The 23,030-nt window shown below is 45.6% G+C and overlaps 3 protein-coding genes across 8 annotated transcripts; 1 reads left to right on the plus strand and 2 right to left on the minus strand.

The window, feature by feature from the left end:
* Positions 1–72: 72 nt before the first annotated feature.
* On the plus strand, positions 73–10,996 carry pcid2 (PCI domain containing 2). 5 transcript variants are annotated; one of them, XM_035393278.1, is made up of 15 exons: positions 73–210; positions 4,059–4,121; positions 4,417–4,506; positions 4,915–4,988; positions 5,418–5,483; positions 5,950–5,991; positions 6,078–6,132; positions 6,540–6,640; positions 7,375–7,450; positions 7,727–7,868; positions 8,191–8,291; positions 9,258–9,331; positions 10,200–10,325; positions 10,449–10,572; positions 10,749–10,996. In XM_035393278.1, exons 2-15 carry the CDS (start codon positions 4,086–4,088, stop codon positions 10,836–10,838), a joined length of 1,197 nt encoding a protein of 398 aa, XP_035249169.1. In that variant the 5' UTR covers positions 73–210; positions 4,059–4,085; the 3' UTR covers positions 10,839–10,996. The 5 variants fall into 5 exon arrangements, with proteins under 5 accessions (XP_035249169.1, XP_035249168.1, XP_035249167.1 ...); XM_035393277.1 differs by lacking the exon at positions 73–210 and adding an exon at positions 3,755–3,845; XM_035393276.1 differs by lacking the exon at positions 73–210 and adding an exon at positions 3,770–3,894.
* On the minus strand, positions 10,994–15,032 carry prozb (protein Z, vitamin K-dependent plasma glycoprotein b). Of its 2 annotated transcripts, none has more exons than XM_035393272.1 (8): positions 14,872–15,032; positions 13,808–13,971; positions 13,194–13,218; positions 12,960–13,073; positions 12,422–12,553; positions 12,134–12,246; positions 11,918–12,038; positions 10,994–11,821 (listed from the first exon to the last, which is right to left on the minus strand). In XM_035393272.1, the coding sequence occupies exons 1-8, from the start codon at positions 14,942–14,944 to the stop codon at positions 11,253–11,255; spliced, it is 1,311 nt and encodes a 436-aa protein (XP_035249163.1). In that variant the 5' UTR covers positions 14,945–15,032; the 3' UTR covers positions 10,994–11,252. The 2 variants fall into 2 exon arrangements, with proteins under 2 accessions (XP_035249163.1, XP_035249164.1); XM_035393273.1 differs by having other exon boundaries at positions 14,807–14,944.
* Positions 15,033–16,454: 1,422 nt separating this feature from the next.
* On the minus strand, positions 16,455–22,416 carry f10 (coagulation factor X). The gene is made up of 8 exons (XM_035392637.1): positions 22,260–22,416; positions 21,092–21,252; positions 20,079–20,103; positions 19,392–19,505; positions 19,061–19,192; positions 18,067–18,335; positions 17,705–17,822; positions 16,455–17,231 (listed from the first exon to the last, which is right to left on the minus strand). The coding sequence occupies exons 1-8, from the start codon at positions 22,318–22,320 to the stop codon at positions 16,666–16,668; spliced, it is 1,446 nt and encodes a 481-aa protein (XP_035248528.1). The 5' UTR covers positions 22,321–22,416; the 3' UTR covers positions 16,455–16,665.
* Positions 22,417–23,030: the final 614 nt, after the last annotated feature.

A 23,030-nucleotide genomic window follows, 5' to 3' on the forward strand; every position in this document is an offset into this window, starting at 1 on the left:
TCAACGTCAAACACAGAGACCAGCTCCTCTTTCCGTTTGTCCTTTTTGATATCCCCGGTTTGTCCCTCCACTCTTGCCACAGCTGTTTCTCCTCTAAGGAGTTGGTCACAGGCGCCGATTAGAGATGTGTCACGACTGTGCCTCGGACTGCAAGAAGGAACATTCTCGGTTCTGTAAGCCTGAGCTTTTTTACCCTCCCCGCACCGTCACGTGAGTATGAACAACAAACCGCCACCATCGCGAGAGTTTTTTGTACTTTAGATTCAGAGGTCGTCCAAATGTTTTCTACAAAAACAAATACTTTACTGGAAAAGGGCATGTGTTAATTTACTGCTGCCCAATATTTATCTCGTGTTCGTCAAAACACTCATACATGCTATCAACGGCTATTTTATGTCACATATTAAATGTGCCGTGTGGAATTATTGGACATCAGGAATGGATTGTTCATTTCGGGTTACTTGAATTTGCCGTCCGTTTATCCTCACTTTAATATAAACTAGGTAAACATTTAAAGTTGTCTTTCAGACGTTAACCAAATAGTAATTATAAGCCATTTAGTTTAAAAATGAACAAATGTGTACTGTACAAACGCGTCCAGCATTGTACTTCATCTCAGAAGCATATTTTAATACAGCTAGATTATGCTGAGTGTCCGAAGGCATGTGAGGCCCCACGCGCCGACGGAGGTCAGGAGGAAGGCGCATTGAATAGAGTCATCTGATTCTGGCAATTCACGAGTTGATGCTAAACCTCAAAAGAGGCACTTTGCATTCCTGACTACTCTGTGATACTTAACTTCTCACTTATGTGCAGGCTTCTCTGCTTAAGCCAGAGTGAGCTACTCTGGGGTACCCCGGTGTCCTATGCAGGAGTGAACTGGAGAAATTCCAAGCAGTCCGCTGTAGGGTTGCCATCATGTATGTTAGAGTGTGTGTATGTGTGTGTATACATACATATATTCTCACTCATAAATACACCATTTCTCTCATATTTGAACACATTAGCAAATGTAAAGATTTACTCTGAGTTTTGAGTTTACCACTTGCTCACTCATGATTCCTCCACCCTAGAGTTAGAGCCGTAATTACTGTCCCTTGGCCCCACCCCCTCACACCCTCATTTTAAAAATCTAGTGATAAGTAACTGCATGCTCAGGAAAGTGTGAAGCATTCAAAATGACAATGCTACAGAATTCATTCTGGAATGGCATTTTCAACAAGTTTTCTTAGCCACCACTCACCAAGCCACAAAACAGACATTTACGACCCTTACAGAGGTGGAAAATCCAGAGGTCAGAAAGTGAAAGTCCTGCCATGTGTTTATTCCACCCATGAACTCAGCCAGCTGATTTCACTAATTAGCTCTACCCCCTGGCTGAATAATTGTGCTAATTAGCAAATGGAACAAAATACTGGGGAGGACTGTAACTTTTCCACCTCTGGGCTACCTTTTCATTTGGCACAACACAACTCAAAGCTGGGATTCCTTTGCAAGTGGGTAAAACATGCAATGCTACTACAGCACTATGTACATGACGGAATACAGTAAAGTTTCTGGCTGCATATAGGCCTGAAAGCAAAAGCCATGTGAATGTGAGTCTGCTTGCAGACAGTGCCATTTACCTTGCTTACCTTTGCTGAAATGTCTTCCTCTTCTTAACTCCTTAATTAGAATGAATCAATAGTTAATAGAATATGGAAATAGAACATGACTAAGTATTTATTATTTATTTTTTTAAAACCACACCCCTGATCTTAACAACCCCTCTCCCATGAGCAGAGGTACTGAATGTTTTAAACAATGTTTCGTGAATTTCTGGAAGGCCAGAGGCATGGCTAACAGACACTGTAGAAGTGCCGGGGCACGGGGGCACAGAGGCTCAGTAGAAACGTGGCCCTCAGTCACAGAGTTCCAGCATCGGCCTCTACATTCCACAGGGATGCGACACAGTGACTCAGGACGTTAGGGCCCTCCGCACAGATCCCACCCTTGACCTGCAGCGTACATGATTCCCCCCTTTCTAACTGTTTTCCTAGAAAATTATACACCAAATCTCCTGTGGAAATCTAATCAGACAGCAAAGGGGGCCTGACCACAGGCTCAACTGTAGACTCGGGGAGTGAATCTTCTCTACTCTTTACTGTACTACTAAACTTTTGGCCATTGTGTACACTAAAGGGACAGTTTATAGATTTTGATCTGTCAGAAATATGGGTAGTTGAACAAAGTAGATTTTTTTTGTGACCCAATTTTTTATTTATTTTATTTTCAACAAGGTTTGCAGGTGTACATCAACAAGCAACCTCTGTCAACAACATAACACACAGGTACACCAGGGCATTGTAGATTGTAGGCACCCACCATAAAAACACATGTAGTACCAGCACTCAGTAAGGCGATCAGAGAAGAATTTCTATACACAACTTAAAAAAATCTTTAGCACAGTGCTTCCCCAACTTGGTCCTGGGGCCCCCCTGTATATGCTGGTCCTTCCAACCACACCCTATTGATTAAGTTTTTCATTTGATCAAAAAAAAATTGTTACCTCTTTTTTTGTGATTGTTTGCAGCATAACAAAATGAGCGCAATATTAACACAGGAATTTTATTCTCCATGGAATGCAAAGCCATGTTGGGCATAATGTAGATTAAGAGGGTAAATAATGCCTTCTAAACATGAAATTCACCAAATTAAGAAAAATCGACAGCTTGTTAAAATTCTGGGATTGCAATTGTGGTTGGAATTAAAACTAGCGTTCACAGACGGGCCAGGAGTAAGTCTGGGAACCAACTGCTTTAGCAGACCTCTGTTTAGTGCCCAATGCTAGTATCACACGTGTTGGCCTGAAAGCAATCCAGGTTTTATTCACTAACCTTTCTTTTGCTCAGCTGCCCTATTTCATTTGCTTGGACAGTTTCTTTTTACTATGCAAAATATTTTATTAATACATATAAAGCTTGTGTTAAGAATAAACATGCACACTATTTGCCTAAAATATCGATGCTCCCTTTTTAATATAGCTAAATATACATGTAGGCCTACAAATACTTTATGGTCAGGAGTCTTTACAGGGTGGCAACTCTCACGAGGGAATAGTCATTGTTGCAGGGGCTAGCACAGCCTGAAATTGATTCTTGCAAACATATCTAATATCAATACAATCTCCATGGTTATTATAAACAAAATAATATGTTTACTCCACATTTTCGCTTTCTCGCTGTTGCAGATTATTCTGTTTTCCCCGACTGCGTCGCGTCCCCCTTTGCTCATTCTCACATTACCACCTAGCGGCGCTCACCTGCTTTTTTATGCGTGGAGTGGCTAAGAACGTAGAGAGGCTAAGAACGTAGAGAAATTTTGACGAATGATTTTGTACAACAATATTCATAAACAATATTCATAAACAAGTGTCTTGTTTAAGACATACAAAGTAATTGTATTTTACTATCTAACTATATTTTCCGACTTAAGAAGAGTTTCTACCAATGCACGAGATCTTTGTTTTTGTGCCAACTTTGACATTTTTTCATAATCGCTTGCATCAGGGTGACAAGTACATATTTTTAAACATATTTTATCGGTCTTATTTGGTGGTGACTGCAGCTCCAGAAGTTCTCGGCTTAAAAACCACGGAACATAGTACGGTACCAAGATCGTTAAAAATGCACGTCTACCACATAACTGTATGTCTACCACAGTCTATGATATCTACGCATGAAATATGTTGGTAGCCTTCACAGGATGTACAACCTCTTGGTGACCTTTTTAATACACTGACAACATCCTGTAGCCGGTTAGCATGTTAGCCTGCTAGCTGTTTTAAACTGCTGCTGTATAACCAGGTAAAGTTAACTACAATATTAAAAAATAGGCTTTGACACCACGCAGTCGGTAAGTTATTTGAGTGTGATACTGTGATTATAAATGGACTGTAGATTTGTCTGTGTGTTTGGACCTCATGGAAGTTGGTTACCCTAAGTAACTGATTCCATGGTAGTGGCTAGCTAGCTATTTCCTAATATTAAGTAACATTACGTTTTCTTATTTGTTTCCAGTTTTAACAGATTCGTTGAAGGACCACCATGGCACACATAACAATTAACCAGTACCTTCAACAGGTAAATGCACAAACTGCTTGCGTTAGATTAGTCGACAAAAGCCTAACATAGCTCATCCATCTAACTGCTTGTCTATCGGTTAGGCATCACAGATCTCATTTGTACAGGGGTGCGACCAGTCTACTTTCTCTATTTTAAAAAGCATATTCATTAATTCCATGTAACGCCAATATAATTCATAGCATGAACGCTAACTAGCAGAAGCTAAATATTTTACTTGACCATATCCAGTTTGCACTTCTGTTTCGGGGGGGAACTGACTCGCCTATCCTGACATTTCCAATTGATGTATCAGGTACTCGAAGCCATCGAAACCAGGGACGGCTCATTCTGCGCAGAGCTAATGTCGTTCAGACATCCACATGTTGCCAACCCTCGTCTACAGGTATGGTATTGTTTGCGTCAATAGTTAAACAATTGGATATGTATTTACCCGTGAACACGGTTTAAAGAAGCCTTGTTGCAGTCAGGCATATGTTTGAACGTGGTTGCCTTCGTTTTTCACCCTGTGAGCAGCTTTTAAACAATGTGATGTACAGTAGCTAAAATCTCTGAGGTATGAAAGAGCTATCTTGTGAATTTAAATTGAAAGGTCATTGCATTTTTGCCTTTTTAAAAACCCTATTCTTTCCACGGCATGAAATCAAAACTAGAATGTGATCCATTTCACATTGTACACTTAGGGGCTGCTGTGGTCATAGCAAGAAAGCTGGAATGGCAACCAACCCCATACATCCCTGAGTGTGAGTGATATAACATGAGTGCATCTGATGTAATCATTGTGCGCACACAGCTTTCCAGCCCGGAGGAGAAGTGTCAGCAGGTGTTGGAACCACCCTATGATGAAATGGTTGCAGCACACCTGAGGTATGTCTGCAAACTGAGGCTGAATCTTTAGCTGGATGATTTATTAAAAGCAGTGGAGATAAAATACCTTAGTTAACTGCGCTGCAGCAGCAGAGCTGGTCCTAGGGTTTTGGTGGCCCAGAACAAGAATGTTGTTGTGGCCCCAAAATGCTCTAACATAAATCACACCACAAAATTTCACCGCTGAATGAATGAATGAATGAACCCACTCACTTGCTTATAGCAGTTAAATGACCTCATAGTGTTTATACCAGCAGCTGGCTTGTAGGGGTGCTCCTCCTTGCTGTCTGACCATGTACCTTAGGGTTATAACCTCAGCCTTACACCTGCCATGTGCAGATATGTGTTTAAGTGTGTGTTTATGGATGCGTGTGTATGCAGCCTCTCTGGGCTCTAACCCGCCAAATCGTTTGCTTCTTTCTCCTACAGATGCACATATGCTGTGTCTAACCATGACTTTGTGGAGGCCTACAGATGCCAGACAGTGGTGGTTCAATATCCTTCACTACCTGCCAGCTGCTTTATCACTGGGATATCCATATGGCCCTGCTTTTACCTGCTCTAATTATATCTTGCCACTGGAGGCAATCAAACCTGCCGAATTATATTGAACTGTTCAGAAACAGTACCAGTGCTTTTCTGAGAAAAGAAGAGCAGTGTGCTTGAGCCTCATCCTTCTTCTGGCCTTTGCTCCAGTGGTGGTTAACATAGTATTGCAGGTGGAACAAATTCTCCTCAACAGATGTTGACTGTGAACACTCCTGCTGGAGCATCATATGGGCTATTAATAAATAGGTCTTAAAATCATATAATGATTTGATGATTGTTACACTTAAATTAAATGTTTAAAGTCTCCTCTTTGGTGCACTGTATAATTTTTCATGTTTTTATTTTGAGTATCTTCTGGTCACAGGCTGCCCACTACCTCTCTGCTGCTTCTGTTTTTTCCTTAATTTGGTACATCATTCCTGAAGGCATTCCAAGCACACAAGGAAGAGAACTGGTGAGAAAGCAGAACATCTGAGGCTGTTCAGTTTGCCTTTGCCGGAGTGTTCAGGGTTGGAATGAGAATGTTTCTGCTCTTTCCAGGGCTTTGCCAGTGATGTTTGCTGTTGCACTTGACCTACGAATATTTGCCAACAATGTAAGTGTTTTTAAAGGGTAGTGACAGTGACAGGTGTGCGTGTTCATGCGTGTGTGCGCGTTTACGCGTATGCTAGTGTCTGTGCATGTCCATGCATGCATGTATTTGTAAGAACAGTGCAGTGTAAGCACTGTGTTTCTGATCCCCGCTGTGTTCTGTGTGGTGTGAGTACTGTGTGGTATAGGTGCTGCGTTTCTGATCTTCGCTGTGTGGTGTGAGTGCTGTGTGGTATGAGCGCTGTCTTTCTGATCTTCGCTGTGTTCTGTGAATGCTGTGTTTCTGATGCCTGCTGTGCTCTGTGTGGTGTGAGCACTGTGTTTATGATGTTCGCTGTGTTCTGTGCAGTGTGAGTGCTGTGTGGTGTGAGCGCTGTGTTTCTGATCCCCGCTGTGTTCTGTATGCTGCAGGCGGAGCAGCAGCTGCAGAAGGGGAAGGGGAAGCAGGGAGACATGCTGGAGAAAGCCGCTGAGCAGCTCATGAGCTGCTTCCGCGTATGTGCCAGCGACAAGTGAGCTGCCCTCAGCCCAGCACATCATATCACACACACATCAGTGGAACCCTGACCTGCACACTCATTGGTGGAACCCTAAATCTCTCACACACACATCAGTGGAACCCTAAATCTCTCACACACACACACATCAGTGGAACCCCAAATCTCTCTCACACACACATCAGTGGAACCCCAAATCTCTCACACACATATCAGTGGAACCCTAAATCTCTCACACACACACACATCAGTGGAACCCCAAATCTCTCACACACATATCAGTGGAACCCCAAATCTCTCGCGCACACACATCAGTGGAACCCTAAATCTCACACACTTGATGGAACCATAAATCTCACATACGTTGATCGCAAAGGTGCTGGATGGGGTTGAGGTCAGGGCTCGGTGCAGGGCAGTCAAGTTCTTCCACACCGTTCTTGACAAAACCATTTCTGTATGGACCTCACTGTGAACCCGGGTGCAGTGACAAGCTGAAACAGGAAAGGACCTTCCCCAAACTGTTGCCTCAAAGTTGTAAGCACAGAATCGTCTAGAACGTTATTGCATTAAGATTTGCCTTCACTGGAACTAAGGGGCCTGGCCCAAACCATGAAAAACAGCCCTAGACCTAGGGGTGTCCAGATACATCTGGTCATATAGTGAACATTCTCATCAGCGCAGACATGCATACAACAGAGACATGCATGCTTTCTGGGCTGAAGCCAGCCTCCCTGTCTGTGGTGTTGCAGTCGAGCTGGCATCGATGACTCCAAGAAGTGGGGGATGCTGTTCCTCATCAACCAGCTCTTCAAGATCTACTTCAAGGTGCGAGAGCTCTGTGTGTTTGTGTTTATGTATGCGCATTGTCGATAAAGTTCTTCTATTCAATTCTTTGTTAATGCTGGTGTCCTCTACCATTTGCATTTACAGTTGTTTGCCCTTGTTGACACAAAAGGGTTTTAAAATTAGTCTTAATTTCCCCCTGGAATGCTGTTTCAGAAGGTTCCCTGTTTTACGAGATTTTACCTGCTGGAGGAAATAAACAATTGAAACCCTACATTTATGCTTGAGGTAACTGAGAACTCTGCTGCTTTGTCCCAGATTAACAAGCTTCACCTTTGCAAACCGCTGATCCGTGCCATCGCCAGCTCAAACCTGAAGGATGAGTACAGCATGGCCCAGAGGGTCACATACAAGTACTACGTGGGCCGCAAGGCCATGTTCGACAGCGACTTCAAACAGGGTGAGACCCAGTCTCTACTTACCCTACATGCAGTCTCTGCCTGCCCTACACAGTCTCTACATGCCCTACATAGGCTCTGACTGTCTCGTATAGATCCAGCTTACCCTACGCGCAGTCTCTTCCTGCCTTACATGGGCACTAACTGTCTCATATAGCTCCAACCTGTCTACACACTGTCGCTATCTGCTGAAGAGTTCACAGTTCATGCCTAGCCCACTGTGCCGTACATCATGCATAACCAATGTGAAGCCAGGGCACCACGCACCTCAGTGATGTCATCAGTGATGTCACTTGTCCACCTCTCTACTCCCGTCCCTCCCAGCGGAAGAATGTTTATCCTTCGCCTTTCATCACTGTCACCGCTCCTGTCAGAGGAACAAACGGCTGGTCCTGATCTACCTTCTGCCCGTCAAAATGCTGCTGGTGAGTTTCGGCAGAGCACAACCCAAACGCTGCTACAGTCATTGTCATACATGTCCATACACTTAACTGCTTGATGGCGTGACATCCTCTGTACCTGCAGATCAGTGTTCTCCCCAACGCTTTGTGTGGAGTTATCCTTTATTTCAGAAACGAATTTGGGCAAATGAGAGCACAGGAGCGTGAGAGATGTGTGCTGTTGTCATGAGCTTGATGGCAAACGTAGGTGGCAGTAGTTAGAAGCCGATGGTAACGTTTCCTTTTCTTTTAAACAGTAACCTTTACTTGCTTTTCAAACCGCGGTTGGAACAGGAACTTGCGGTTTGAGGTCAGTAGAGGGCTGTGTGGGAAACTGAGGTGCAGCACAGTTTAATACCTTCTCGTTGCCCTCAGTTATAGATCAGAGGTGAGACAAACTGAAGTCAAGGAATTAGTTTTGCTCGTATTCATTTTTTTAATTTTTTTAAACATCAGTTGTTTGCAGCATGTGTACATTCATAAACTCTGTGCTTAGCATAGTGTGCTTGTTTTCATTTTTGAACTGTACCAAATTATTTAAAGCTTCATGTTAAATTTGAGTTGTGTGCCATGTTTGTAGTGTAAGCCATAGCTGCTGTTTACGGTATTGTTTCAGATATGACCTTAAATGATCTAGAAGTGGGAGAAAAACCAATGAAAATGGTGTGAAAAATGAAGACAACATTTTATTTATTGCTCTCTGTATTATCTGCTGTCTGCTATTTAACTATTTTTTAAAGACCAGAAACATTGTACATTTACTTGTATTTTATGAGTGCGTCCTTATGTTTCGATTGCTCAATGAATTCCACAAGAGGGAGAAAAGGCACGGTACAGATGTGTATGTTCATAGTTATTCTGTCTGTAAATGCAGTGTTTTTGCATTGGCTGTTACTGTGTCATGTGTTGTGTCACTGCCAGGCTGACTCACTGCGACTGCTCTGTTCTTAGGGTCACATGCCCACAAATCAGCTCCTCAGGAAGTATGACCTCTTACAGTTCTCTGATGTCACAAAGGCTGTGAGGTAACTGATCACCTGATCACCCCCCCCACCCCCATTTCAATTCTCCTCCTCTCCACAGTAGTATAGCCTGCTTAGCTTAGTTTAGCTTAGCTTTGTAGAATGGTGACAGTGCATGTCCTACTATTGTATGCGCTATTCACCTCTTTATTAAAAGGTATTACTGATTAAGCAAATTACTAATTAAAAGTTAAAACATGTAATAAAACAAATGATCATTAATGAGACAGGTCCTGTCTGTATTTGATTGTATTTGTCTTCAAACAAGGTAGAGTATAATCGCTGATTTTCTCATACCCCATATTAAACATCTCTGGTCTGTTGGGGGGGGGGGGGGAGGGGATGATTACATAATCATTTCCCAGCATACTCTGTTCAGAGTTCACTGGTAAATAATGTGAAGGTGACCACAACAGTTAAACAGACTTTGTACAACAGTTATGTAATCTTTAACTACCACTATGCTCCTTTGTGCTGCCAGTGCTGTTTATACATTTCTGGCATCGAATAACAATGTAATAGCATTTTGCATAAATGATGTTTAAAAAGGCATCCAATAACAGCCGTCAGATGTTTGTTTGAAAAGACGTGTTTTTTTGTGTGTGTATTGCATGATAGTGTATGGCTGGATTTAAATATGGCCATTCAGGAAGTACTGCAGGAATTGTTGCTCATGGCCCTTAGACCCCCTAAGCTTCCTAAACACAGGTTGTTAGGCTGTAATAATTTCCTTTCAAAATAAAAGCGCAAGCTTTACGTTTGCCAGCCCTGTCAGGCTGTTGCTGATTTTTTCTTTCACCCCCCCCTTCCTCTTTCCCTCCCTAACTCCCTCCCTGTCTGTCCTCCTCGTGTGGGACTTTCTTCCTCACAGCGAGGGTAATCTGCTCCTCCTGAATGAGGCGTTGGCCAAACACGAGACCTTCTTCATCCGCTGCGGTATCTTCCTCATCCTGGAGAAGCTGAAGATTATCACCTACAGGAACCTCTTTAAGAAAGTGTGAGTGACGCTGTTCGAGTGTGGGGGGAAGCCTTGGGGTAGGGCAGCACTGTGACCTCACAGCAGGAAGGTCCTGGGTTCGAATCCCGCGCTTGAGTCATTTTGTTTGACTGGCCTGTGCAGGTACCAGCTCCTGAAGACCCACCAGCTGCCCCTGGATGCCTTTCTGGTTTCTCTGAAGATGATGCAGGTGGAGGAGGTGGACATCGATGAGGTCCAGTGCATCCTGGCCAACCTCATCTACATGGTAAGACCCCTTCCCATCTCCCACAGGGACCCCCTTGAAAGATGTGAAATCTGTTACAGTGAAACCCAACTTGGGGATGGATTTGTTCCCAATTTCTTGTTGGTGTATAAACATGTGTCTGAAGTCCTTTCTCTCTGTCTTTTTTTCCTGTCTGTCTCTCTGTCTCTTCCTCTCAGGGTCACATCAAAGGCTACATCTCTCACCAGCATCAGAAATTGGTGGTTAGCAAACAGAATCCCTTTCCCTCTCTGTCCTCTTTGTCTTAAACTACAGTACCCAGAATCCCTTCTGTTTGTCATACATCTCCACAGGTTCATCACCCTGGTCTCAGCACGTTTGTCTTTCATGTGTAATGTTATTGTTTATCTCTTATGTGCTCTGTTTTGTACTGTGAGTTTGAAATAAAGACAAGACTGATTTGTAATTTTGGAACATGAGCATTTATTTGACACCTCCGTGTGAAAAGATTGTGGGGGTCAGGGATTCCAGTGGGCGTGTACAAATAGATGCAGTCCTGTTAATGTTCCTGTTTTACTTCAACGTCCCCAGCAGTCACTGGGGCACTCCTGCTGTTATGGGGGCATTATGGTGGAAGAGCTGATACAGGCGGAGCTGTGGAGCCCTGGAGGTATCTGTCACATGATCACTGAAGGTGTCGGTCACATGACCCCTGGACACCTTCACTTCTCTGAGAGTTCCAGCTGCTGGTGGATCCAGGGCAGGTAGCGGGAGAGCTTGGTGAAGACGTGCCCCTGGCTGCAGTTGTGCGTTTGGGGCGAGGTGATCAGTCCCGTGAGGAAGACCGTGTTCTTCCTCACGCTCACCACGGGGGTCCCGGGCAGGAGGCCGCAGCCCCCGCCCCCCCACCCCGCCATGCAGAACATCTTGTTGGTGAGCGGGAAGCTGAGGTTGAGGCTGGTCCGGCAGTCCTCCAGGGGCAGGTAGGACAGGTGGTTTGGGCTGCCCCGCCTGCCCCCCGCCTCCCTGTCTGCCACCCAGCCGCCCTGGCCCGACTCCATCAGCACGTTCTCGCTGAAGTCCTTCTCCGGGACGCAGGCCTGGAAGACTCCCGCGCCCAGCCTGATGGGCCGGTGCACATGCAGGAAGGCCAGGTCGTCCCCCGGCTCGCCCTGCCGGTACCGCTTGTGAACGAAGACCTGGGACACCGGGGACACCTGCCCCGGGCCCCTGGGGGGTCGCGGCTGCTCGTCGGGCCACGCCAGCTCCTGCTGGCCCGCGGGCTGCTCTCCTGCGCGGGGGCAGAGCCAGAGGAAAGGGTTGAGTTTGGGTTAAGCTCCGGGGCGGGGGGGGGGGGGGGGGCGCGTCTGGAGCGCGGCAGACTCACCGAGCGCGACCAGGATTCTGTCGGACATGGAGGCGCAGACCGCGGCAGTCAGGATGGACCGCTGCCCCAGGACCACACCGCTGCAGATCTCCCGTCTCCCCGCGGCGTCCAGCAAGCTGACCTGCCCGACGGTGGGAGGGATCAGCGGCACGGTCTCAGAACCGGTGCACGCTCGGGTAGAGGCGGGCGTGTCTGAGCGCGTGCAGGAGGACTCACCTGCCATGGGCAGCGGCCGTGCGGACACAGCTGGCTGGCTGGGCTGGACCTCAGATCAGTCCACTTCGGCTCCCTGAGCTCGGGCACAGGTGCCCTGCCACAGGGATTCTGAGCTGAGAAAACAGTGTGGATCAGAACCACATCCCTGTGCGTGTTTGTGTGTGGGCGTGTGTGCGCGCGCGCGTGTGTGTGTGTGTGTGTGTGTGTGTGTGTGTGTGTGCGCGCGTGTGTGTGTGTGTATGTTTATGCTTATGTGTGTGCGTGTGTGTATGTCCTGCTCTGTTGTACCCTCAGGCAGACAGGTCCTTCTGTCAGAGTGCAGTTTGTACCCGCCTGCACAGGTGCAGTGGTATGAGTTGAAGGTGGGCCTGCAGAAGTGGTCACATGACCAAGGTCCCTCTGAGTGGCACTGGGACACATCTGTTCACACAGAGAGATACACAGATACAGTCATCTGCAGCATCAAGCACGCCATTTTATTAGCTGATTCATATCTGATATTTGAAATGCTTGTTAATGGGGTAAGTTTAAATTGTATTATGATTTTGTAATGATCATACTGAGGGAGGGGATTTTTGCTGTAATTTTATTATGTATATTTGTATGTATGTATGTCTATGGGTATGTGTATGTATGTTTTTTTTTTCTTCATTTTTTCCATTGCACTGTACCCTTGTGTGTTTTTTACTCTCCTTTCACTGTGAGGCAGGAAATGAATCTCAACTCCTGCCTGTTACATGGTCCCCAGTTACCCCTCTTACCCTGTTACCCCTCTTACACATGTACCCCTCTATTCCCCCTCAGACCCCCCGACCCCCTTATTTACCCCTCTCGCAGTTCACTCCGTCATAGAACTCTTTGCATTCGCATCTGTATCCCCCGATTTTATCAGTGCAGTTAGCACCGTTGAGACATGGGTTGGGGTTACACTGGTCCCCATCTGCAGTGGGGGAGAGGAGAAGGAGGAGGAGGAAGAGGAAGAAAGATGAGCGGGCTCACAGATTATCTGCAGAGAAGGCTTTATTTCTGCACATCTGCAAGGGACGGAAGTGAAACTCACCTCGATATACTGCCCAAAAGGCTTCCTGTGGAGATCACAAAGGTAAATGGGGGTATATTTACAGCTTAAAATCACCTGTAACACATTGTGTAATGTTGAGACATGCTATGCTATGGTCAACTATGCATCACTTCTTGGGACACTGAGCCTCGGACATCTCTGACATGACTCCTTAGCACAGGACATACAACCAAAATCATTATAATTTTTTTTTTTTTTTTTTTTTTAAAGTTGTGTAGCTACTGTACAGTGCAGAGTTTTAAGCTAGCTGTTTATTATATTCTATTGTTTCGGCAACCACGTTGTAAAATAATTACCCTTTTGTCACTAATCAAACAATCCTGTTTAGTCATATGACCTGGGTTATTATATGGTTCAGTCTGGGCCTGTTTGAAAATATGCAGCCTTCTAGCGTGCTCAGATAAGGTAACCAATCTGGATGTAAGATTATGTGGGAAGCTTTCATTTTACAGTGGGAGGGATCTGAATCACCTAGTCTTGTCATTTCAGGGAACAGAAAGAGTTGTTCAGGAAAAGGGTACAATCATAGCAGCTGATGGTTTAGGGGATATTGGCATTACTGTCAGTCATTGTGATTTGAACCTGTTACTGACTGTTTTGGGGATGTCTTCAAAGTACTCTCTGGCCTCCTCAAAGGTGCAGCTCTCCTCATAACACTCCCTCTCCAGGTTCCCCTGCAGTATCTCCTCCAGGAGGAAAGTGTTGGACCTCCGGGGCCTCTGGAGGACGGTGTTGGCCTCCAACTGAGACCGAAACACTATGGAATGGAGGAAATCAGTCGCACAGGTAACCTGAGATAGTAGCAAAGATAACCTGAGATAGTCAGTCACACTGGTAACCTGAGAAAGTCACATAGGTAATTGAGAGTGAGTCACACAGCTAACCTGCGAGTCAGTCATAGGTAACCTGGGAAAGTTAGTTGCAGCTAACTTCAGAAAGTCAGTCACAGAGCTAACCTGCGAGTAAGTCGCACAGGTAAACTGGGAAAGTTAGTCGCAGGTAACTTGAGAAAGGCAGTCACATAGGGAACCTGAGAAAGGCACACAGGTAGCTTGTGCCCGTGCTGCAGGGTTCAGTTAAGCGCCAGAATAAATATCGGTAGCACAGTACTGAAGAACACTTCCCGGAGCCAGAGCCAAAGCTACGACACCCCACCATCTTCACTCGTATATGAAAATATTATCCAACTGCAATCTCAGTAAACACAGGAGGACCGCTTTAAGCAGAACACTAGAAAAGCATCTTACTCTGCTACTAAACTGCTTTCACTCTACACATTATAGAAAGCACAAAACATTTCACTGGGTATCAAAATTAATAGGTTAAAAAGTACATTGTTGTACACTGGAAGGAAAGCCTTATTTCAGAACTTAAGATGCAACACACAAAAGCTCTTTCATTCTGTTGCACTGCATGCAAGATGTATGAATTAATGTGTATACATTAATTTATCCTGTAACAGATAATTAAAGCCTAGCCCAAATGAGCTTAGAATTCAATAATCACCATTTTATCCGTGTACAGGTTGCAAGCAGCATAGACAGTAAATTCAAAAGTAGGTAAAGCATAAAGAAAATTCTGCTTTGAATTACTTTAGATGGCAGAACCATGTCCGGTCCTGTGCTTTTGAAAATGATCGTGGAACAGGAAGGTTTACCCCTCTTATCAGCGCTGGTGAGAAGGACCGTGCAGATCACACTGAACTGAAGGAAGCGGGTCCACGTCGCCATTTTGATCCACACACTGCCATGAGCTCACATACGATGAGGAGAACCTCCAGCCCTGCCCCCGTCTCTCTCTCGCTCTCTCTCCCCCCTCTCTCTTTTCTTTCTCTGTCTCTCTCCCCTCTCTCCCCCCCCCTTCTTTCTCTGTCTCTCTCCCTCTCTCGGTCTTTCTCTCCCTGTCTCTATCTCTCTCTCTCTCTCACTCTCACTGACTGTCCCCCTCTGCCTTTCTCAAAAATCACAAAAAACGAGAACCAGGTAACACTGTGTGTCTGTCTCTGTCCCCCCCCCAATAGCCTGAGCCAATAATAATAAACTCTCCCTCCCACCTTTCTATTAATCTCTTAATTTTCCATTTCATTCTTCATCACAAAAATAATTAAAGGTGCGAATGGACCAAGTTTTATTCAGGTCCGTCATGAAAAACTCTGGTCCTAAAACTGCACGGTTCAGGTCCTCTCTAAGGAAGATGGTTACTTACTCTTAGTCCTGTATTGTGTATTGATCTGTGTTTTTGATTTCTCATGCTTCCCGGCACATTTTTGATGAAGTGCAGTTCTGCCTTGACAGGGCTCTATAGCCAGGTTTTCCACTCAGATAGAGCATTGGATGTTTTCTGAATAGTTCCATTCTAACGGGGTGGCAGTGTCGTCTAATGCGTAAGGAGCTGGTCTTGTAACCTGAAGGTCACAGGTTCAGTACCTGGGTTGGACACTGCTGTTGTACCCTTGAGCAAGGTACTTAACCTGCATCGCTTGAGTAAATGTCCAGCTGTATAAATGGATGCTATGTAAAAAGTTGTTTAAGTCACTCTGGATAAGATCATTTGCTAAATACCTGTAATGTGACATTTTTGTGAATACAGTCTGTAGGGTTCACCTTTTGTAGTTTCTGTAGTCCATTTTATAAATATTTTGTGGGTGCACCTTTGTAACTGTCTTGACTACTGAGTATAGCAAAACACGGAGGCTGAATCTTTCTGAATAGACTGCATTAAAGATACTTTAATGGGCATCCTGAAATGGTGGCACCATCTCTTACACATACTGTGGAACACGTTGTTCTGCAAGTGGACTCTTGTCGTGTAAACACAATTTTGTTGAAGGACACTGACTAAACAGTGCAGTGCAGAACAAACATTGAGCAGGAGTTCAACCTCCCTGTGTGTTCAGTGTTCTGCCTAGTTGTGTGTGTGTGTGCGCGCATGTGCGCGTGTGTGTTTGGAAAGAGATTTGCCCAAGTGATTATTTTTTTGTGGTGTAGAGAAAGTAAGAGCAAAACGGTTTACTGGTTGCAGATGAAAATAACTTTAAGTAGAACCCTAGTTTTGCCCTCTGAGAGATTAGTCAGAGATGAGTGTTGTCTGCTGGCTGATAACTTTGTATTCTGGGTCTGTGCACCATGATTGGTTGATGTGATTAAAAAATAGTTCACTGGGAAACCAGAAGTATGAATTGAATTTTTGTGGGTAAGTTCTGCAGTAGGTGTGTGCAATGAGAACAGAAACTTCAAGATCCTCATTCAAAAAGCCTCTTTATTTGTCTCTGTGAGTCTTATTTAACCCTTTCAAGAGTAGGTTTTTTTTTTTTTGGAATGTTTTTTCAAAAGTCAGTGTTCTAGAACTCCGTTGCTTTCAATTACCAGTAGCGATTGTGACATCACCTTTAGAATGTCCAGTTAAGAATATTCTTATCACATATTTATGATCTGAAAAGGGTTAACAGTCATCAAGCATTTGTATTTGTTTGCTCAAATTTATTCATAACGTACCGGATCCAGCCAATGTACTTGGACACCTGTGTGTAGACGCCGTACTTCCCCTCCCGGGCGCACCCCTCCCCCCAGCTGACCACGCCCGTCACGAACCACGTCTCCCCGAACTGGGTGACGTGGGGCCCGCCGCTGTCGCCCTGGCAGGCGTCCTTGGTCTCCATGTCGTAGCCGGCGCAGAACATGCGGTTGGTGATCTTGAACTGGCTGGACTCGATGCAGACGGCGCGGTCCACGTAGGGCACGCTGAGGCGCTGCAGGAGCGTGGCCTGCCGCCCGCCCTCGCGCAGCCGCCCGAAGCCGCTCACCATGCCCTGGTCCTGCCGCATCAGCACCTCCTCGGCGAAATCGTTCTCGGGCAGGCAGGCCGGCAGGGCGAAGGGCGTGAAGCGTATGGGGTCCTTCAGCTTGATGAGGGCGATGTCGTTGTGGTACGTCTCCGGGACGTAGTGCTTGTGCGTCAGCACCTGCTCCACCTTGTGGATCGACTCCGTCCCTTCATCCAGCTCTCTGTCAAATTCACCTGAGGGTGGGGGGGGTAGGGGTGGGAGGGGGGGGGGGGGGAGTTCAGGCCAGGGTGAGCAGCAGTAGTCAGATGGGACAAACCAGCAGTAATTCCCCCTGCCTTTATAAGATCATGGTGATGCTGTCAATCAAGCAAGCCGCTAGCTGTCATTCATAATATCAGTTTGTAGACAAAGCCATGTCTCAGACTGTTATAACTGCTGTTCTAAGATAACGATGACACTGTAAATCAAGCAAGCAGCTGGCAGTCATTCATAGCATCAGTTCATAGACTAAGCATGTCTCAGACTGTTATAATGGCTATTATAAGATAATGATGACACTGTCAATCAAACAAGCAGCTAGCTATCATTCATAATATCAGTTGATAGACAAACCATGTTTCAGACTATTATAACTGCTATTAATATTAGACTAGTGCCTGGTCTTAGATGGGAAAACTCAATTGTAGAATGACCAGATGCAACGTACCGACTATGACGTAGAATGACCGCGTCTGGTTCATGCAATGTGCTGCAGATAAAATGAAGTATTCGTTTAGGATTGTGCCCCCACAGAATCCCATATCCTCCGTATTCATGAGGAGAGCCTGAGGAAGGACGGAACGGTTGCAGAAGTCCCATCAGCTAGACATGCTGATCTTTCTCCAATGCGTTTATGCACACTCTAAAATGAAACCTGACCTGACAAAAAATATGCGTGTATTTGCCTGCATGAAGTACGCAGGTGTGTGTGTGTGTGTGTGTGAGCGAGTCAGCGAGTGTGTGAGTGTGTGTGTGAGTGTGTGAGTGTGTGTGCGTCTGTGTGTCTGTGTATCCGTGTGTCTACTGTACCTGCCATGGGCAGTCTCCTGGCGGGCACTCTTCCCCACCCACAATCCGTGTCTGTGCGGCAACCTCTGGCATGATATAGTCGTCATCCGCAATGTCTTCAATCTTCATAACCGTAGTGACTGTCTTATTCACGCCGGCGGTGGCGTCGGTCACGTTATTCGCGCCGATCTCCTCAGTAGCGTTGCCGAGCTTCGTGGAGTTGTCTTGAGGTTGGTAGATGTAGATCCTCCTGGTTTTTCCGGATTTCCGAACGCCGCATTTAAAGGGGTCTGCCGGAGAGCCAGGAGGAAGGGCTCAACCTGCAGCTCATGCGCCTCCAGTCAGTGTGGGAGGTGAATGGACTGCATTTATATAGCGCTTTTATCCAAAGCGCTTTACAATTGATGCCTCTCATTCGCCAGAGCAGTTAGGGTTTAGGTGTCTTGCTCAAGGACACTTCGACACGCCCGGGCCGGGGTATGAACCGGCAACCCTCCGACTGCCAGACAGTCGCTCTTACCTCCTGAGCCATGTCGGCTGAAGAAGTAACAGCCTGGAGATGAGCTCCCTCTCTCTCTCTCAAATGTCCTCATATCACAGCACATTGCACGAAATGGAAATACAAGTTGTCTGCGGGGCTGATCTTACCAATTGGATTTCCTTTAATCAGTCTGAAACATTCATTTATTGTAACATTAACATGTGTTTCTTATGTACAATTAAGTGGGAAAGTTTAAGTGGGAAATATTAATTATGGCTTGTTATATTTCAGAAATTGTAATTGGGGTGGAGTGGGAGTGGAGTGGAGTGGGGGTTAGGGGGGGGGTGTGTATAGTGTGGTAATGCCAAGGCTGGAAACTCCCTGCTTTGATCGAAAAATGTAAGTTAACCTCAATATCGTTTGAACTTTTACTCTCTTTTCACTTTTACTCTTTTCCGGTCATATTCTCTCATGCTGGCTCACGTCTAACTCACACACTTTCTCTGTCTGTCTATCTGTCCCCCTCTCTCTCACCATGGGAAATGCAGGACTTTTTGTCCTCTCCCAGGAAGTACCCTTTGACGCAGGAGCACTGGACCCTGTCTTTCTGGACGTGGCAGTAGTGCTGGCATTCTCCGTTCTTGTTCATGCACAGCTGTGGGATGGCTGAGGGGGAAGGGGGAAGGGGGGGGGGGGGACAGAGGTGTGGGTGTCAGACGGGCGAACACAAGAGCTGAGAGCACAATCGCTTTTGATTTACAAAGCTTACAAAGCCCATCTTTTTATCCAGGGATCAAAGGATCCTCAGGATCAGCGGACTCGGGAGGGAATGGCAAAGATGGTTTCCATGGTGACGGTACCCTACCAATTTCGCAGTTGACTCCCTGGAACCCAGCCATGCAGTAGCAGGTGTATTTCCCGATTCCATCCTTACAGACACCGTTGTTGATGCAGGGCAACGATTCACAGGAATCCCCATCTGTGGAGCCGCAAACATGGCTGAGCGAGGAGTGAAACGCCCCAGTATAGCTCCTACAATACTCAGCTGCACCCTTAAAACATAAACCGCCCTTAACACAGCCGAGGGTGCCTATACATCACATGTGCCCCAACAGTGCGATTAGCACCCTAAACTCTACCCTACCAATTCCATTTCAAATAGCCAAACGCTTTCTTTAAAATCTAATTTCCCTGTCCCTTCCGCCTACAGCAGCTTAAAACTCACCTCGCAATGCACACAATCTTCTTAATGTGAACTCCGTTTTTTTCCCCACTGTAAAATCCCACTCCAATTACACCACCTCCAACACTGACCTTAATACCCCTAACACACTCTCCCTAGCACCACAACACCTCAACACAAAGGAAAACCTCACTCAAACTTACACAGGGCAAAAAAAAAAAAAAAACTTCCTCACAGAACACAGCTGAAATCCCCCCCCCCCCCCAACACACACACGTACAAAATAAAACATAGCTGAAATGTCCCCCAAACACACCCATAAACACACACCCACACACGACAAAACATAGCTGGACCATTTGGTCTTACCAAAATATTTATTCCAGAACTCGTCCTAAGGGAATGAGAAACAAACAATTAAAAGAGTAAATGAAAACTGCCTGAAAGCGTAAGTTACGTTATAATGATACATTACAGTTATAATGATATATTACAGTTATGATGTACATTACGGTATGAACACAAGTGTTTGTGGGCGGGGCAGGGTGGGGTGGGGGAGCCAGGCGCTTCAATGTTGCAACTTATGAATTCTGTATCAACTTAAACATTGAGAGTTTTGTGAGCAAAACACATCTCCTCCTTAAATGACTACAGCCCCTTATAGGACCACAGGAGGCCTGTCCTAATTAGCCATTCTTCATGGATTAATTTATTATTATTATTATTATATTATGAATAATAATAATAATAATGATAATAATAACTCTCAGTAGATGTCTAAAGTGTATAATAAGAACAATCAATTGCAATTCAGTGGTTGGAACTGTGATTAGAAGGAACACCAACATTTGATAACCCCGTCATTAGACTGTTTTCATTCCAGAATTAGAATGTGCTGTACTGTGCTGTATATTTCACAGTATTAGAATGTGCTGTACTGTGCTGTATATTTCACAGTATTAGAATGTGCTGTACTGTGCTGGGTATTTCACAGTTTTAGAATGTGCTGTACTGTGCTGGGTATTTCACAGTTTTAGAATGTGCTGTACTTTGCTGTATATTTCACAGTATTAGAATGTGCTGTACTGTGCTGTATACTTCACAGTATTAGAATGTGCTGTACTGTGCTGTATATTTCACAGTATTAGAATGTGCTGTACTGTGCTGTATACTTCACAGTATTAGAATGTGCTGTACTGTGCTGTATATTTCACAGTTTTAGAATGTGCTGTACTGTGCTGTATATTTCACAGTATTAGAATGTGCTGTATATATTCCAGTTTTAGAATGTTCTGTACTTTCATTTTCAGTACAAGCATGTAGACTGTGTTGGAAGATGAATGGGGGGGAGTGGGTGTGAAAGAGGAAGATGTGCTACTTGCTGTCTTCTTGTCATCCTCAAATATCTCCCTGGCCTCTTCATAGCTGCACCTCTCCTCTATGCACTCCCTCTCCATGTCCCCCTTACGGAACTCCTCAAATGCGCTGTTGGCCCGGCGCCTTCTGGCCAACACTTGACTTGCATCCTGACCCTGGAGGAAAACTGAGATCAGAGGACAAGAGTCATACATAACAGCAGTCCCACCAAAAAAACCCACCCCTTCCACCCCAACAGCTGTCATGCACAACATTCTCCCCCCCAAAAAATCCACCCCCCAACAGCAGTCATACACAACATTCTTCCAAAGACCGACCCTTTCCATCCCAACAACAATCATACACAACATTCTCCCAAAAAAATCCACCCCCCAACAGCAGTCATATGCAACATTCTCCATCCCCATCCACAGCAATATGCACCTAAATCCCTCTGTGCTTCACAACATTCTCCCAATTGTACCTCCCCCCAACACACAACCAGCACCCCATCCACCCCAATATGGCCCCTAATCCAAATCCAAAACACAGTCCCAAACATATTGTCAACCCCCCCCCCCCCCCCCCGGTTTCCAGACTCAGGTTTATGAAACCAGAAGAATCTGTACATTTTAGACATGGTACCTACAGAATTCACCTGCTCTTAGATGCTTCCATCTAAAAAAAACTGCTCAAGTGGACCATAGGAGTTCGAAAATAGTCCGTCAACAGAAAATGAACTTCTCTAATATATGTCAGCCTGTTTGAACTGAGCTGAGAGATGTCAGTCTGTTTATTGAGTTTCAAACAATGGAAAAAATGACCTTCAAAGATAACTCCTGACCGTGATCACAGCACTGAACCTCCTAGAGCTGTAGGGAATGACTGTAGTAATCCACCATTCCACCAAGTGGCATAACACACACTCCTACGTATGCCCTGTCAAATGGCATAGAGTAAGAACTACCCAGGCATACCGAGACTTTTATAGTTCCTATATTACGATACCACGATACAATTTTGACTCTGCCATTCTCGATTTATAGATTTCACATGCTCACTGTCTAAATTTAAGTTTTGTATTACCATGGCTTGCTTGATTTTTTTCGTCTGACTTTAAAATCTTCCTTTGAGTGTCTGGTCCTGTTTTCAAGGACAGCCTTGAGTTTTTTACTGAACAATGGCGGTACCTACCCTCTGCGGAAATCAGCTGAAACAGAAGGAAGAGACAGCAACTGTTTGCGAGACGAGACATGGCCGCTTCGCAGGATAATACACCTCGCCACTCCAGAGGAACGTGAGAACTGGGAGCGAGAGGGGGGGACGGAGAGCGGGAGAAAGGTCACCGACCTTGCGCAGCAGATAATGTGTAGTGTGTGTGTGTGTGTGTGTGGGTGTGTGTGGGGGGGGGGGGGGGGGGGGGGTTGTGGGTCCCGGGTGGGCATGAGTTTCTGTGGGGTCATTTGGGATGAGAGACAGGAAGAGAGTCTCCGCTGACCTCAGCGAGCACCGATACTGCGTCCTGTTTTCACATTTTAGACGAACGCCGTTTTCTGATGGACGGCCCATGGTGTCACCATGGAGACGGTCAGCAGATCCACCAATGAGACTGCTTTTCCGCTGGGGTCAGGGGTCGCATGGGACGTGCGCACTCCAAAAAGGACAAGATATGTTGTAAATATTTGCTCTGTTCTCTTTGGCCTGACTCTGCCAATGGTTAACAGAAATCAGTTTGATTTGGGATCGACTGCACCCTGGCCAGTATGAGCAGTAAGAGCCTCAGCCTCATGTTAGAGTAGCTCGTGCAGAACGTGTTTCCGTTGTTTGGCTGCAGGTGGCACCATAGAGCACCGCTGCCTGGTTCTGGGTCCACCCAGTGGCTGCACCACGGTCTATGGGCTGCACCCAGATCAGGGCAGGTCTATGATCGCATAATTGTGTTCAAGTTTTTTACGCTTCTCTCCC

The sequence above is a fragment of the Anguilla anguilla genome, chromosome 15 (assembly GCF_013347855.1).
Source record: "Anguilla anguilla isolate fAngAng1 chromosome 15, fAngAng1.pri, whole genome shotgun sequence".
NCBI classification, from domain to species: Eukaryota; Metazoa; Chordata; class Actinopteri; order Anguilliformes; family Anguillidae; genus Anguilla; species Anguilla anguilla.

Coding starts and splice junctions, on each gene's coding strand:
- pcid2 (XM_035393278.1), top strand. CDS start 4,086: ATGGCACACATAACAATTAACCAGTACCTTCAACAG. Junction 5,484..5,949: donor TGCCAGACAGTGGTGGTTCA/ATATCCTTCACT, acceptor TTAATTTGGTAC/ATCATTCCTGAAGGCATTCC. Junction 8,292..9,257: donor TGCCCGTCAAAATGCTGCTG/GTGAGTTTCGGC, acceptor CTCTGTTCTTAG/GGTCACATGCCCACAAATCA.
- prozb (XM_035393272.1), bottom strand. CDS start 14,944: ATGGCGACGTGGACCCGCTTCCTTCAGTTCAGTGTGATCTGCACGGTC. Junction 13,972..14,871: donor CACCAGCGCTGATAAGAGGG/GTAAACCTTCCT, acceptor TCCATTCCATAG/TGTTTCGGTCTCAGTTGGAG. Junction 12,039..12,133: donor ACGGCCGCTGCCCATGGCAG/GTGAGTCCTCCT, acceptor ACCGTCGGGCAG/GTCAGCTTGCTGGACGCCGC.
- f10 (XM_035392637.1), bottom strand. CDS start 22,320: ATGTCTCGTCTCGCAAACAGTTGCTGTCTCTTCCTTCTGTTTCAGCTG. Junction 19,506..20,078: donor GTTCTGGAATAAATATTTTG/GTAAGACCAAAT, acceptor GCGGCTCCACAG/ATGGGGATTCCTGTGAATCG. Junction 17,232..17,704: donor GTCATTCTACGTCATAGTCG/GTACGTTGCATC, acceptor CCCCACCCTCAG/GTGAATTTGACAGAGAGCTG.